The sequence below is a fragment of the Scomber japonicus genome, chromosome 3 (assembly GCF_027409825.1).
Source record: "Scomber japonicus isolate fScoJap1 chromosome 3, fScoJap1.pri, whole genome shotgun sequence".
Taxonomy (NCBI): domain Eukaryota; kingdom Metazoa; phylum Chordata; class Actinopteri; order Scombriformes; family Scombridae; genus Scomber; species Scomber japonicus.
Window position 1 is genome coordinate 37,632,591 of NC_070580.1, and position 16,404 is coordinate 37,648,994.

Consider the following 16,404-nt stretch of genomic DNA (forward strand, 5'->3'; position numbering starts at 1 on the left):
GGAGGGAGGAAGGAAGGAAGGAGGGAAGGGATAATTATCAGCAGATATTAGAAGTTATCCATCTCTCATGCAGGAGGAAGGAAAGAGGGAAGGAAGGAAGGACAGGAGGGAGGAAGGAAGGAGGGAAGGGATAATTATCAGCAGATATTAGAAGTTATCCATCTCTGTTGCAGCTGAGAAAGTAAATCTGCTTCCAATCAGACAGCTGAGAGACGTTACATCACATTAATGAGTTAAATAGGTCATCTGGACAGTTTCCTGCTATGAGAAACACACAGAGGCCGAAACCACATACTACATACTACATACTTCTATACTTCATACTTCTATACTACATACTTCTATACTACATACTACATACTTCTATACTACATACTACATACTTCTATACTACATACTACATACTACATACTAAATACTTCTATACTACATACTTCATACATCTATACTTCATACATCTATACTTCATACTTCTATACTTCATACTTCTATACTACATACTTCTATACTACATACTTCATACATCTATACTTCATACATCTATACTTCATACTTCTATACTTCATACTTCTATACTACATACTTCTATACTACATACTTCATACATCTATACTACATACTTCTATACTTCATACTTCTATACTACATACTACATACTTCTATACTTCATACTTCTATACTACATATTTCTATACTACATACTTCTATACTACATAATTCTATACTACATAATTCTATACTACATACTTCTATACTACATACTACATACTTCTATACTACATACTTCTATACTACATACTTCTATACTACATACTACATACTACATACTTCTATACTACATACTACATACTTCTATACTACATACTTCTATACTACATACTACATACTTCTATACTACATACTACATACTTCTATACTACATACTTCTATACTACATACTTCTATACTACATACTTCTATACTTCATGCTACTATACTACATACTACATACTTCTATACTGCATACTTCTATACTACATACTTCTATACTACATACTACATACTTCTATACTACATACTACATACTTCTATGCTACATACTTCTATACTTCATACTTCTATACTACATACTACATACTTCTATACTACATAGTACATACTTCTATACTACATACTTCTATACTACATAGTACATGCTTCTATACTACATACTTCTATACTTCATACTTCTATACTACATACTACATACTTCTATACTACATACTACATACTTCTATACTACATACTTCTCTACTACATACTTCTATACTACATACTACATACTTCTATACTACATACGTCTATACTACATACTTTTATACTACATACTACATACTTCTATACTACAAGGAAGGAAGGAAGGACAGAGGAAAGAAGGAAGGAAAGAAGGAAGGGAGAAAGGAGGGAGGAAGGGAGGCCTCCTTCCTCCCTCCCTTAAAAAACCCTAAATATGTTAAGAAGTACAAATGAACTTTCTTATGTTGATTCTTGGTTTGTTTTAAAAAAAAAAGTAAATCAATTTTGTTCTGTATTGTTAAATGTTAGAATATCGGAGGAGGGGCTCACGGCAGCACCCACTACTCGTTGAGGACAGTAACTGCAGAACGATACGTGCTTTCATTTCAGAGTCTCCATTAACACCAGAAAAAGTCACTAGATTTGTCGCTAGTCGCTTTTGAGGAAAAAAGTCGCTATAGACCGAGTCGGCAAGCAATGAAACGTCACTTCCGGTCCGGGCCGTGGGGGAAAACAAACCGTTTTCCCCATACACACTCATGCAAAAAGGCGGTATTTTAAACCTTTGTCAAACGCTTGTCCGCTGTCATTTCTTGGTTTGAATCACTTGTATATGCTGACAAAGGGCTATATATTAAAAAACTTGTCATGATTGGGTCGATTGTTGTCCGCATTGTCTCTCCGAGTGTCTAAAGCCGGCGACCAAGGGAACACCCACCTAGACTCAACGCTGTGGGGGAAGACCAACTGTGAAAGATCCACTTTTAAAAAAATATGCGGACAACAATCGACCCAATCATGACAAGTTTTTTAATATATAGCCCTTTGTCAGCATATACAAGTGATTCAAACCAAGAAATGACAGCGGACAAGCGTTTGACAAAGGTTTAAAATACCGCCTTTTTGCATGAGTGTGTATGGTGAAAACGGTTTGTTTTCCCCCACGGCCCGGACCGGAAGTGACGTTTCATTGCTTGCCGACTCGGTTTATGAGGGTTTGGAAAGTCGCCAGATTTAGCGAGAAAGTCGCCAAGTTGGCAACACTGTGGGAACATAGGTACGCTCCCCAGGCAGGTGTGAAGCTCTGAGCGATGACCACAGAGCTACGCTGAAGAACAACCAGCCACATTAACTTCTTCTCTCTTTTTTTTTAATATATATATAAATAAATAAAATTGATTCCATATGAAAATATTCCAACACGCTTTACAGTCAAATCACCGGCTTCAGGCTTCAGGCTGGTCACAGGAAGGCTTTGATATCAACATGATTTATGCAAACAGCTCGCTCTGTGCAGCAAAACAGAGAAACACAGAAAGCTTTGAAAGGAAAACACACAAGAAGGACACAATTATACACGGACTGTATTTCCTCACTGACACTTCATCCCAGCTTTAACTCTTACATGCTCCTCAGGGTCAAATCTGAACCATTTTTATATCTGAGAACTGTAAAAACATCATATATACTTTTATTTTAGCAGACTTTCTCTAATGTGACTCACAGTTTACAAAAATGGAAATAAAAGCTGCAGCTGATTCACATTTTATTTATATGCAAATGTTCAAATTTCACCTGAGTTTATGAAAAGAAAGCTTCAAACACGTTGTTTTATTCTTCATATTGTATGAAATTGTCCCTCTCTTTTTTTAATTCTGTTTTATTTGCTGTTGTTTTATTGTATTGTTTTCCTGTAAAGCACTTTGAGCTACATGCCTTGTCTGAAAGGTGCTCTATAAATAAGGTGTATTATTATTATTAGTAGTAGTAGTAGTAGTAATCATTGGAGGTGTTATAGCTTGTCAAATAATGTATATTAATAAAGACTTCTTAATAAAGAAAAATATCTACTTATAACTACATTATAGTGTATTATAAAGTTTGTATTAACCCTCCTGTTGTCCTCAAGTCAAGGAAGGAAGGAAGGAAGGAAGGGAGGAAGGGAGGAAAGGAAAGGAGGGAGGAAGGAAGGGAGGAGGGAGGAAGGGAGGAAAGAAGGACAGAGGAAAGAAAGAGAGCAGGTAGGAAAGATGGACAGAGGAAAGAAAGAGAGAAGGAGGGAGGGAGGAAAGAAGGAAGGGAGGAAGGAAAGGAGGGAGGAAGGAAGCAAGGAAGAAGGAAGAAAAGGAGGGAGGAAGGAGGGAAGATGGGGAAAGAACAGACGGAAAGGAAGGAAAGAAGAATTAGACGGGGTCAATTTGACCCGGGAGGACAACACAAGGGTTAATGGGTTATATTCTGCTATTTAAAGCTAAATAGGAGGATTTAAAGACTATATTAGTTTTATAATAATATAAATTAAACATTAATCAGCAGCTGTTTTGTTATTTAAAGTTCAGTAAACTTGTGCATGAGCATCACGTAAAAGTGATGTGCACATATCCACAGGACATAATCTACACTTTAAAATTCATGCTTCTTCTCTCCAGATTTTCAACAGTGTGTTGACTGATTTCAAAGCCAAGCAAAAAGCAAGCTTCCTGCTTTCTGCCAATTTTAAACAGGCGCAGCTGTGCACCTCCTGCCCTCGTTCCCCCGCTGCACAGCCACACAGCATTTAGTCTCAGATTGCTACTGCTCAAGATAATCATACCTCATTTTTTTTTTGGTTGATGGGGTGTTTTCAGAAAAAGCTTTTGAATTTGAATGAGATGATCAGGTCACTGAAGGAAGCCTGTGAAGCAGCGCATCACCTGCCGTCCTGCGTGACGGGAAATACTAGCGTTGTGTTTTCAATGTGAAGATTACAGCAGTTAATACCTCATATACTGCTGCTCTACAGCTGGGCCTCCTATTCCAAAATATTTATTTTGGGTTTTTTTGTTGGTGCCGTTTTGTTCTGATTAACAGCGAGAAACATCCGTCTGAGAACGTCTGTCTGTAAGATGAAGTGTCATTTCTCCTTTTAAAAGAAATCAGCTCTTATTCAGCGAGCGACAGCTGCACTCACAGGAAGCTGCTGTTTGTGTCTGTCTGCACTTCTCAGGTAGTTTTGTTATTTATTAAATCTACACATTTATTACAGAATCATGAGCCTTTGAACTGGAGCCTTTTTGTTGCTCACCTTTCGATCCCTTTATTTTAGCACATCAGTCCCAACATGTTTTATCACTTTCACTCTGCAGCTGATATGGAAACATTTGTTTTGTGTGATTGTAAATGTAGTTTCTTTTTAAAAGTCCATCTGAATGGACAGTGAGGACAGAAAGCCAACTATTAAAAAGGTTTAATTTCTGTTATTCCAGCTTCATCATTCTTTTGTGGTTACACCATTTGACATTTTCAGGAGCATTCAGTCTTACTTTTGGTAAAAAATGGTGCAAATGTCATTTAAATGATATAAAACCAACAAAAATACTAAATGTACATTATCATCCATCCATCCATCTATTATCATCCATCCATCCTTCCATCCATCCATCCATTATCGTCCATCCATCCATCCATCCTTCCGCCCATTGTCATCCATCCATCCATCCATCATCATCCTTGCATCCATCATCATCCATCCATTATCATCCATCCTTCCGCCCATTGTCATCCATCCATCCATCCATCATCATCCATCCAGCCATTATCAACCCTCCATCCATCCATCCATCCATCCATTATCATCCATCCTTCCGCCCATTGTCATCCATCCATCCATCCATCATCATCCTTCCATCCATCCATCCATCCATCCATCCATCCATCCATCATCCATCCTTCCATCCATTATCATCCATCCATCCATCCATCCATTATCATCCATCCTTCCATCCATCCATCCATCCATCCTTCCGTCCATTATCATCCATCCATCCTTCCATCCATTATCATCCATACTTCCATCCATTATCATCCATCCATATAAATATCTTTATAACCATTAGATTGCTATGAAATGTTAAATCATCCATCCATTATCATCCATCCATCATGATCATCCATCCATCCATTATCATCCATCCATCCATCATCATCCATCCATCCATCCATCCATCATCATCCATCCAGCCATTATTAACCCTCCATCCATCCATCCATCCATCCATCCATTATCATCCATCCAGCCATTATTAACCCTCCATCCATCCATCCATCCATCCATCCATCCATCCATTATCATCCATCCAGCCATTATCAACCCTCCATCCATCCATCCATCAACCCTCCATCCATTATCATCCATCCATCCATCCATCCATCCATCATCATCCATCCAGCCATTATCAACCCTCCATCCATCCATCCATCCATCAATCCATCCATCCATTATCATCCATCCATCCATTATCATCCTTCCATCCATCCATCCATTACCACTATTGAAAATGTTTAATTTATGTTATTCCAGCTTCATCATTCTTTTGTGGTTACACCTTTTGACATTTTCAGGAGCATTCAGTCTGACTTTTGGTAAAAAATGGTGCAAATGTCATTTAAATGATACAAAACCAACAAAAATACTAAATGTACATTTTGACAAACCTGATGCTGCTTTTAAAACTAGTTTATTTATTTTTGAATTGCTCATCTTACTATCTCTTATTTGTCTCTGACTCTTATGATGTAACATACGAGGACTTTGTATATTTGGAGAGAGTATTTGGATTTGTTGCTTCATAAATGGAAACGTGCCCAGACTTTCCTCTATCAGTGCTTTCTAATTTCCCGTTTTCTTGTATAAATGATGGTTCAGGCTTCTTCAAATGGAATTTCAGACGACACGAACACCAGCTGCCGGTTTCTGATTTGAACCATCTCCAGCGCTGCCATATGGATCTGGCAGCGTTGTACTATTTTGTGCTCTGTGGTGTCAACCCGGTGTAACACTTCCTCTGAGTCCATGTCTAAAGCGTCTTCTGGCAAAAAATAAATAAAAACAGCAGTAACATGAGATTCAATGACATCTTTGTTATTTATTACTCCATGTTGTCTCCTTCACTATTAAACCACTGCAGCTGATCATTATGTTTGTCATCCATCCATCCATCCATTATCATCCATCCATCCATGCATCATTTATCATTCATCCATCCATCCCATCCATTATCATCCATCCATCCATCCATTATCATCCATCCATCCATCCATTATCATCCATCCATCCATCCATTATCATCCATCCATTATCATCCATGCATCCATACATCCATCCATTATCATCCATCCATCCATGCATCATTTATCATCCATCCATCCATCCATCCATCCATTATCATCCATCCATCCATCCATCCATTATCCATCCATCCATCCATCCATTATCCATCCATTATCATCCATCCATCCATCCATTATCATCCATCCATCTATCCAACCATCCATTATCCATCATTTATCATCTATCTATCCATCCATCCATTATCATCCATTATCTATCATTTATCATCCATCCATCCATCCATCCATTATCATACATCCATCCATTATCATCATCCATCCATCCATAATCATCCATCCATCCATACATCCATCCATTATCATCCATCCATCCATCCATCGATCATTTATCATCCATCCATCCATACATCCATCCATTATCATCCATCCATCCATCCATCCATCATTTATCATCCATCCATCGATCATTTATCATCCATCCATCGATCATTTATCATCCATCCATCCATCCATTATCATCCATCATTTGTCATCCATCCATCCATCCATCCATTATCATCCATCCATCTATCCATTATCATCCATCCATCCATCCATTATCATCATCCATCCATCCATCCATTATCATCCATCCATCCATCCATCCATCCATCCATCCATCCATCCATCCATCCATCATTTATGATCCATCCATCCATCCATCTGTAAGGATATGCATGAGTGACATATTCATCTAATTATTGGTGATAGAATCAAGATTAAATTAAACTAAGACTGCTGAAATATGGGGCTGTCATGGTCGACACGACTCTGCAGCATCGCGTGGACATCGGGGGCAGTGCCTCTGGATTGGCAGACCGGGGGGGTGGTCCCTCTTTTTAAGAAGGGGGACCGGAGGGTGTGTTCCAACTATAGGGGGATCACACTTCTCAGCCTCCCTGGTAAGGTCTATTCGGGGTGCTGGAGAGGAGGGTCCGTCGGATAGTCGAACCTCAGATTCAGGAGGAGCAGTGTGGTTTTGTTCAGGCCGTGGAACAGTGGACCAGCTCTACACCATCTGCAGGATCCTTGAGGGTGCATGGGGCCCAACCAGTCCACATGTGTTTTGTGGACTTGGAGAAGACATTCGAATGTGTCCATCGGGAAGTCCTGTGGGGGGTTCTCCGGGAATATGGGGTATCGGACCCCCTGATACGGGCATTGCTGGTAATAAGGGTTAGGGTTCGGACCAGTGAGGGTTGGACTCCGCCAGGGCTGCCCTTTGTCACCGATCCTGTTCATAATTTTTATGGACAGGATTTCTAGGCGCAGCCAGGGTGTGGAGGGGGTCCGGTTTGGTGACCTCAGGATTGGGTCACTGCTTTTTGCAGATGATGTGGTCCTGTTGGCTTCATCAGACCGTGACCTCCAACTCTCACTGGATCGGTGTTAAGCGGCCGGGATGAGAATCAGCACCTCCAAATCTGAGTCCATGGTCCTCAACCGGAAAAGGGTGGAATGCACTCTTTGGGTCGGGGATGAGATCCTGCCCCAAGTGGAGGAGTTCAAGCACCTCGGGGTCTTGTTCAGGAGTGAGGGAAGGATGGAGCGTGAGATCGACAGGCGGATCGGTGCGGCGTCTGCAGTAATGTGGACTCTGCACAGATCCGTCGTGGTGAAGAGAGAGCTGAGCTGAAGTCAAAGCTCTCGATTTACCAGTCGGTCTTGGTTCCTACCCTCACCTCTGGTCATGAGCTTTGGGTCGTGACCCAAAGAACAAGATCGCGGGTACAAGCGGCCGAAATGAGCTTCCTCCGTAGGCTGGCTGGGCTCTCCCTTAGAGATAGGGTGAGAAGCTCAGTTATCCGGAGGGAGCTCGGAGTAGACCCGCTGCTCCTCCGCGTTGAGAGGAGCCAGATGAGGAGGCTCGGGCATCTAGTCAGGATGCCTCCCGGACGCCTCCTTGGTGAGGTGTTCAGGGCCCGTCCCACCGTCTCTCGGCTGGCCTGGGAACGCCTCGGGATCCCCCGGGAAGAGCTGGACGAAGTGGCTGAGGAGAGGGAAGTCTGGGCTTCCTGCTTAGGCTGCTGCCCCCGGGACCCAAACCGCAGATAAGCGGAAGACAACGGACGGATGGACAGAATAAATAAAATCACAATCAACAAAAGCAATGAAGAGAAGAAGAAAGTAAATGGATTTGAAAAGGTGGGTCTTGGTCTGAGGTGGAACAGAGGTTAGCATCTGATGAATGGAGGTAGGAGGGGGGCGAGGTTGTGGAGGGATTTTAAAGTAAGGAGGAGCAGTTTATATTGGATGTGAGGGATGGAGAGCCAGGGGAGGTTCTGGAGGACGGAGCCATGTGATCCTGAGAACTGGTTTGCCAGAAGAGTCGGACAACAACAACAAGTTCATCAGTGTGCCGTCATTTCTTATAAGTGTTGGTACTGTCCTTTTTGTTTTTGGTAATATGTCAAATCTTAAATAAATCATCCAGAACAATATTCACTCCTTTGTGTTTCTATAGTTCCTGTAAAGTTTTCACACTGACAGCTGAACAGAACTTCTCCTCTGAATGAGAGTTTATTTTATAAGCTTCATGCAGGTCATGATGTTCTGTACTGTACACATTAAATCACATAAAACCTGTTAATCATTCATCTTTACAGCTGATGGTTGGTGTATTGTTGAACTTTGGACTGAAACACACCCTGTGTTACTGTGCAGCTACAACATTTATCAGAAGAGATCTGACAAAGCTCCGCCCCTCACCTGACTCACCTGAGACAAACCAGGAAACAGTTTATTGTTGGTCTCTAAAGAGACACACAGACTGAAAAACAGAGCATCAGATTCACCTTCAGACCAAACTAACAACTTCCTCTGAGTGAGTACAGCTACAGGAGAGAAAAGTGGAAAACTAGAACTCTGCTGCTTCAACCTGCTGACTCTCCACACACTGAAGGTGAGTTTGACTAAAAACTGGAGTCACACTGAAAGTACTGTAAAAACTGGTGTAGAAGTCTCAGTGTATTTTGGGGAGTGTCATGCTGGGAAAAACACTTTTCTATTAAAGACTGGTTTATTGAAATGCACCAGTAGATATTCATTTCTAACCAGTGTGACGGGTTAAAGCTGCAGTATGTAGTTATGAGAAAACAAACGAGTACAGCCTCCTTCTTCCTCTTTGCTGCTGCAGTCCTGCCTTCTAAGCTCCTCCCACAGAGGAACCTGCCGTGCACGCTGCACGCACGTGAAGGCTGGTCCTCACAGTCAGAGAGGAAACCTGTTTAACTGAGTGAGAGCACAGCAGACACTGCTGAGTGAGAGTATGTGCTGTGTGGACTCTGATTGGTTTTGACTCGGGAGCGATGGATTCTTGTACATCACATCACCACCACTGGTTTAGTCTCAGCTTATCTGTATCTTATTCTACTGTCACATCATAATCACTATTTTACCAAATATAACACAATAATAGTTACAGACATCAGCTTTAATGGTTAATGGTCCAGTAATGATTAGCTTAACTGAACTGGACCGGTTTATTAACTCAAACCAGGTTCAGTTAGGCTGAGTTTAAATTAAACCTTTTAAAAGATCAAAGTAACTTTATATATTTAATACAGTAACTTTATATATTTAATACAGTAACTTTACATATTTAATACAGTAACTTTATATATTTAATACAGTAACTTTATATATTTAATACAGTAACTTTATATATTTAATACAGTAACTTTACATATTTAATAAAGTGTGTAGCTGTGTGCTCACTGAGTCTCAAACACTCTTCATCAGAGCTGTCACTGTGTGTAAATAGACTACTGCACCTGAGTCACACTTCAACATCAGTTTGGTCTGTAAATACTGAAACATCACAGCAACTAGTGTCTGAAATACTTCTGATCAACACACTGAATCATTTTACTCTACAACATATAACATTAACGGCTCATCAATAGTCTATTTTCATTAGCTGTAGACACAGCTGGAAACAAAGCTGTTTATAGGACGTTATAGTTCATAGTGTGTACGCTCACATCGTTATCTTTATAGTTATAGTTATTGTTCTTATTGTGGAGCCTTTTACATCCTTATAATCATATCTAGATCCAACCCCTCTGTATTTTAAAAGGTGAATAAGATGCACCCCACTTTAAAATGAAAAAAATATTGCATTAAAGGTTCGTCTTATTAAACAGTGTTTATGGTAAATGTCAGTGAAGTTAGTAGAGGAGGGAGGGGAGCCATGACTGACTGTACTTTCTGTCTGCTGTGTTTTCAGCTTCACTCAGAGACTAAATGGCTTCCAGATCAGAGGAGGATCTCTGCTGTCCGGTCTGTCATGAGGTCTTTAGAGATCCTGTTGTTCTGTCATGTAGCCACAGCTTCTGTAAAGACTGTCTGAAGAGCTGGTGGAGACAGAAACCAACACATGAGTGTCCAGTTTGTAAGAGAAGATCTTCAAAGAATGAACCACCTCGTAACCTGGCGTTAAAGAACCTGTGTGAGTCCTTCTTACAGGACAGAGATCAGAGAACTTCAGAGGCTCTCTGCAGTCTGCACTCTGAGAAACTCAAACTCTTCTGTCTGGACCATCAGCAGCCAGTGTGTCACATCTGCAGAGATTCAGAAAAACACACCAACCACAGATTCAGACCCATCGATGAAGCTGCACCACAACACAAGAAGACACTTGAGGAAACTCTGAAGCCCTTAAAGGAGAAGTTAAAGGTTTGTGAAGAAGTTAAAGTGAAGTTTGATCAAACAGCAAAACACATTAAGGTCCAGGCCCAACACACAGAGAGGCAGATTAAGGAGCAGTTTAAGAAGCTTCACCAGTTTCTAGAAGAGGAAGAGGAGGCCAGGATGGCTGCTCTGAGGGAGGAAGAGGAGCAGAAGAGTCAGATGATGAAGGAGAAGATGGAGGCTCTGAGCAGAGAGATAGCAGCTCTTTCACACACAGTCAGAGCCACAGAGGAGGAGCTGAGAGCTGAAGACGTCTCATTCCTGAACAACTACAAGGCTGCAGTGGAAAGAGTCCAGCGCTGCCCCCTGCTGGATGATCCACAGCTGCCCTCAGGAGCTCTGATAGACCAGGCCAAACACCTGGGCAACCTGGCCTTCAACATCTGGAACAACATGAAGGAGATGGTCTCCTACACTCCTGTCATTCTGGATCCAAACACTGCTGGTCCAAGACTCATCCTGTCTGAAGATCTGACCAGTGTGAGATATGAAGGAGGAAGCAGACAGCTTCCTGATAATCCAGAGAGGATTGGTGGTTATTCCTCTGTCCTGGGCTCTGAGGGCTTTAACTCAGGGACTCACAGCTGGGATGTCGAGATTGGAGACAATAAACACTGGTCACTGGGTGTGTTATCAGAGTCTGTTCAGAGGAAGGGAATCATACGGTCTGGATTATGGACAATAGAGTTCTATATTGATGAATACTCAGCATATTCACCATCAGCTCCCCTCACTTTTCTCTCAGTGAAGAAGACGTTCCAGAGGATCAGAGTGAATCTGGACTGGAACAGAGGAAATCTGTCGTTCTCTGATCCTGATACTAACACACACATACACACCTTCACACACACTTTCACTGACACACTGTTTCCATACATTTACATTGGGCGTGAACTTCCACTGAAGATTTCTCCACTGAAGGTCTCTGTGACAGTGAGATGATGATGATGATGATTGTTATATTTACTCTGATTCATTTCTTAAAGGAAACATTTTTTTATTGATACTGTGTCTTTTAAATTTCTTAAATGTTTTCTGATGTTTTCTTTGTGTGGAGTAAATAATCACTTTCTTTAAGGAAAGAAAATCTCTGAATTTAAACTGAATATAAACTTCTGTCTTATTATTCCAAAATATGTTGCTGTCAGATGATTTGATTCATTTTTTTATTTTAATGTTTTTTTTATTTCAATCTTATTTTTTATCTTGTTTTGTTGCAATTATGATGATGATGATTTTATTCCATTTTTAAGGTTTTTTTATTGATACTGTGTCTTTTAAATTTCTTAAATGTTTTCTGAAGTTTTCTTTCTAGTTTTTTAAGGTGGACATGTGAGTTTTAAGGTGGACTTGTGAGTTTGGGTTCATGTTGGTGATTTAAGAACTAAACTTTGCTCTGCTGTTTCTCTCTGATTAAGAAAATCTGCTAAATGTAGGAAATGTAAATGTAGGCTGATGTTTGCTGAAAAAAAAAAGTTCTGTTATATTACTTTTAATTAATTGTTTGTTAGATTTTAAAAATGCTTGTTTCCAATTAAGTGAGTCATCAGACTTTTTTTCGCCCTTTTTGGCAGGAAATACATTTTAAATCAATGATTTAATTGTCAAATACAACCTGGATTCTCTGTTTTAACTGAAACTTCATTAAACTAACATAACTGTGCAGCCATTATTGAGTCAACCCCTCCTGATTTCAGTTGTATGAGTTTATGCATAAGAAGGGACTAACATGAAAGACACCAGTGAAATATTTACTCAGGCTTTCTCTTCCACTCCTGCTCTCTCTTGGGTCTCAGTCAATGAGCTTGTAAATCATTTCAACTCTAAGATTACAATTGTTATTGATGATGTCATTGCTCCACAAAGGTGAAGATAATCTCTGGTAAGAAAAGATCTCCATGGAGAAACGTTACACTGGTCAGGGTAGAAAAAAGTGTTGAATAGCTGAACGTCCATCCATCCATTTATCCATCCATCCATCCATCCATCCATCCATCCATCCATCCATTATCATCCATCCATCCATACGTCCATCCATCCATCCATCCATCATCTATCCATCCATCCATCCATCCTTCCATCCATCCATGTATCCATTATCATCCATTCATCCATCCATCCATTATCATCCATCCATATGTCCATCCATCATCCATCCATCCATTATCATCCATCCATCCATTATCATCCATCCATCCATTATCATCCATCCATCCGTCCATCCATCATCATCTATCCATCAATCCATCCATCCATCCATCCATCCATTATAATCCATCCATCCATTATCATGCATCCATCCTTCCATCCATTATCATCCATCCTTCCATCCATACATCCATCGTCATCCATCCATCCAACCATCCATTATCATCCATCCATACATCATCCATCCATCCTTCCATCCATCATCATCCCTCCATCCATCCATTATCATCCATCCTTCCATCCATCATCCATTATCATCCATCCATACATCATCCATCCATCCGTCCATCCATCATCATCTATCCATCAATCCATCCATCCATCCATCCATCCATCCATTATCATCCATCCATCCATCCATCCATTATCATCCATCCATATGTCCATCTATCCATCCATCCATCCATTATCATCCATCCATCCATCCATTGTCATCCATCCATCCATCCATCTATTATCATCCATTCATCCATCCATCCATTGTCATCCATCCATCCATCCATCCATACGTCCATCCATCCATTATCATCCATTCATCCATCCATCCATTATCATCCATCCATCCATCCATTATCATCCATCCATCCGTCCATCCATCCATCCATTATCATCCATCCATAGGTCCGTTCATCCATCCATCCATCCATCCATCCATTATCATCCATCCATAGGTCCGTTCATCCATCCATCCATCTATCCATTATCATCCATCCATCCATTAATCAATCCATTATCATCCATTCATACGTCCGTCCATCCATCCATTATCATCCATCTATCCATCCATCCATTATCATCCACCCATCCATTATCATCCATCCATCAATCCATCCATCCATTCTCATCCATCCATCCATCCATTATCATCCATCCATATGTCCATCCATCTATCCATTCATCTATCCATCCATCCATCCATTATCATCCATCCATATGTCCATCCATCCATCCATCCATTATCATCCATCCATCCATCTATCCATCCATCCATTATCATCCATTATTATCCATCCATACATCCATCCATCCATTATCATCCATCCATCCATCCATCCTCTGTCTCTTATCCGGGTCTCGGTGGCATCAGGCTGAGCAGTGAAACCCAGACCTCCTTCTCTCCATCAATGCTCATCAGCTCCTCCTGGAGGATCCCAAGCTGTTCCCAGACCAGCAGAGATATGTAATCCCTCAAGTGTGTTCTGGGTCTCCTCCCAGTTGGACCTGGAACTCCTCTAAAGGGGGGACCAGGAGCCCGAACCACCTCAGCTGGCTCCTTCTCATAGCCTCGTTTCCACTGCAGGGACTTCAGGAAGTTCCTGGTAAAATTTAGAAGGCGTGAACTTTCCAGGAACGTCCTGTCACTCGGTCCTCTAAGATGTTGTGTCTCCTCTCCATAGCAGAGTAGGTCACAGAAGCCACTCACCGAAAACATGACAAAGAAAACGACAACGAGGAGGAAAACATGAAGGAGCTGAGGTGGTTGCTGTGTTTCTGGTTTGTGTGTTGGTGTTCATGGCGGTGAACTTTATTTCTACTACTGTTCTTCGTCTGCTGAGTTTTAAAAATGCTGCTTATTTTGGCGCTTCCTGTTGACGCCACATCCCGTTTTGAGTTTACATCAGCACAGAGTCAACCTCACACCCAAACTCTTCAGGGCAGAACGGAGTACCGACCCCAAGGCAGTGACTCAGTTGGCCCCTGTAAAAGTTCTGGGAGATAGTCCTGAAGTTCCTGCAGTGGAAACACGGCTCATGTGAAGGAGCAGCGGCTCTACTGAATCCTACGTTGAAGCAAACTTAACAAGAAGTCAAAGGTTACTCAGTAGCAGAGCTGAGAACAGGAACCTTTCCCTAAAACTTTGAAGTTGGCAGATTTAAAAATATTGAAGAGGATGACTGGTTATGTGAATTGTGTGAACTTGGAGAAGTTGAAAATGAATCACATCTTCTTCTGTATTGTCCTTTGTATGATGAGTTGAGGAGAACACCAATATTTAATGTTTATAAGTCGGCTACTTTTGTCTCTAAATCTTGGAGAAATTGTCAGGATGGTTTATTTGTATTTGTATCTGGTATCTGCTCTTTGCCTTTTCCTTTCTTTTTCATGGTTCCTTGTAAGCCCATTTGGGTTGGACAGTTTGTGCATGACACAATAATAAATTATCAAATCAAATCAATCAGTCAGTCTACTCCTAGCCTCCCCCAGATGTCTGAACTCCTGACCCAATCTCTAAGGCTGAGCCCAGACACTCTCTGCTTGGATCCAGCATCTCATTGTTTGGGTCACTACCCAAAGCTGGTGAGCGTAGGTGAGGGTTGGGACGTAGACTGGGACTGACTGATAAACTGAGAGCTTCAAGGCAAACTAGGTATGTCTTCACCATCAAAGATACTGAAAAATAGTGTTGGGGTGTGGGTGGTGGGATAGTACAGATCGCTGTGGAGAGTCCGGTCAGGGCTCTGGTGGGTCTCAATAACCAGACCGTGGAGTGCAAAGAGAGTTCTTTATTTCTGCCAGAGGTGGGCGTTCTTACAGAGACTTGGAGGTGTGTGGTTTCTAGAATGTACAATGATATATAACAGAAAAGACCACACTAAGGTAAAACCTCCTCATAAAACAACAAAAGGGGGTAATTGGTTAACAGATATTAGCTTAAAGGTTTACCACATTAACTCTCTAATTACTACTTTAACTCAAACTAATTATGTTTCACAATATCAGACTGAAACCTACTTACAGAACAAATGGACGCACACAATCCTCTTGGACTGGAAAACTAGCTCTGAACATCAAAACTCAACTGAAAGCTCCTACAAGCATGTCTAATGCTCTCTTCTTTGCTGCTAGCAACACTGGCTTTGTTGCCAAACAGAACAGCTACAGTGCGCCCTCTACTGGTTAATGGTTAGCTCTAGACAGTCTTTTCAACAGATACGCTGACATCATCATTAGTGTGTTCCTTTAAAAAGCTCCACCTCTTACACTGTATATGAGAGGAAACAGGAAGTCAGTGTTCGGCTGTGACTGAAAGGAGGCAGACAGACGGTGGGACTTAAACTGAGGGAGGACAGTTATAGCAGGGAGCACTGAAGTCCTGAAGCA

At 41.2% G+C, this 16,404-nt stretch overlaps 1 protein-coding gene across 1 annotated transcript; it reads left to right on the forward strand.

The window, feature by feature from the left end:
• Positions 1-10,564: 10,564 nt before the first annotated feature.
• On the forward strand, positions 10,565-12,036 carry LOC128355413 (nuclear factor 7, brain-like). Its single transcript, XM_053315652.1, has one exon. It carries the CDS (start codon positions 10,648-10,650, stop codon positions 12,034-12,036), a length of 1,389 nt encoding a protein of 462 aa, XP_053171627.1. The 5' UTR covers positions 10,565-10,647.
• Positions 12,037-16,404: the final 4,368 nt, after the last annotated feature.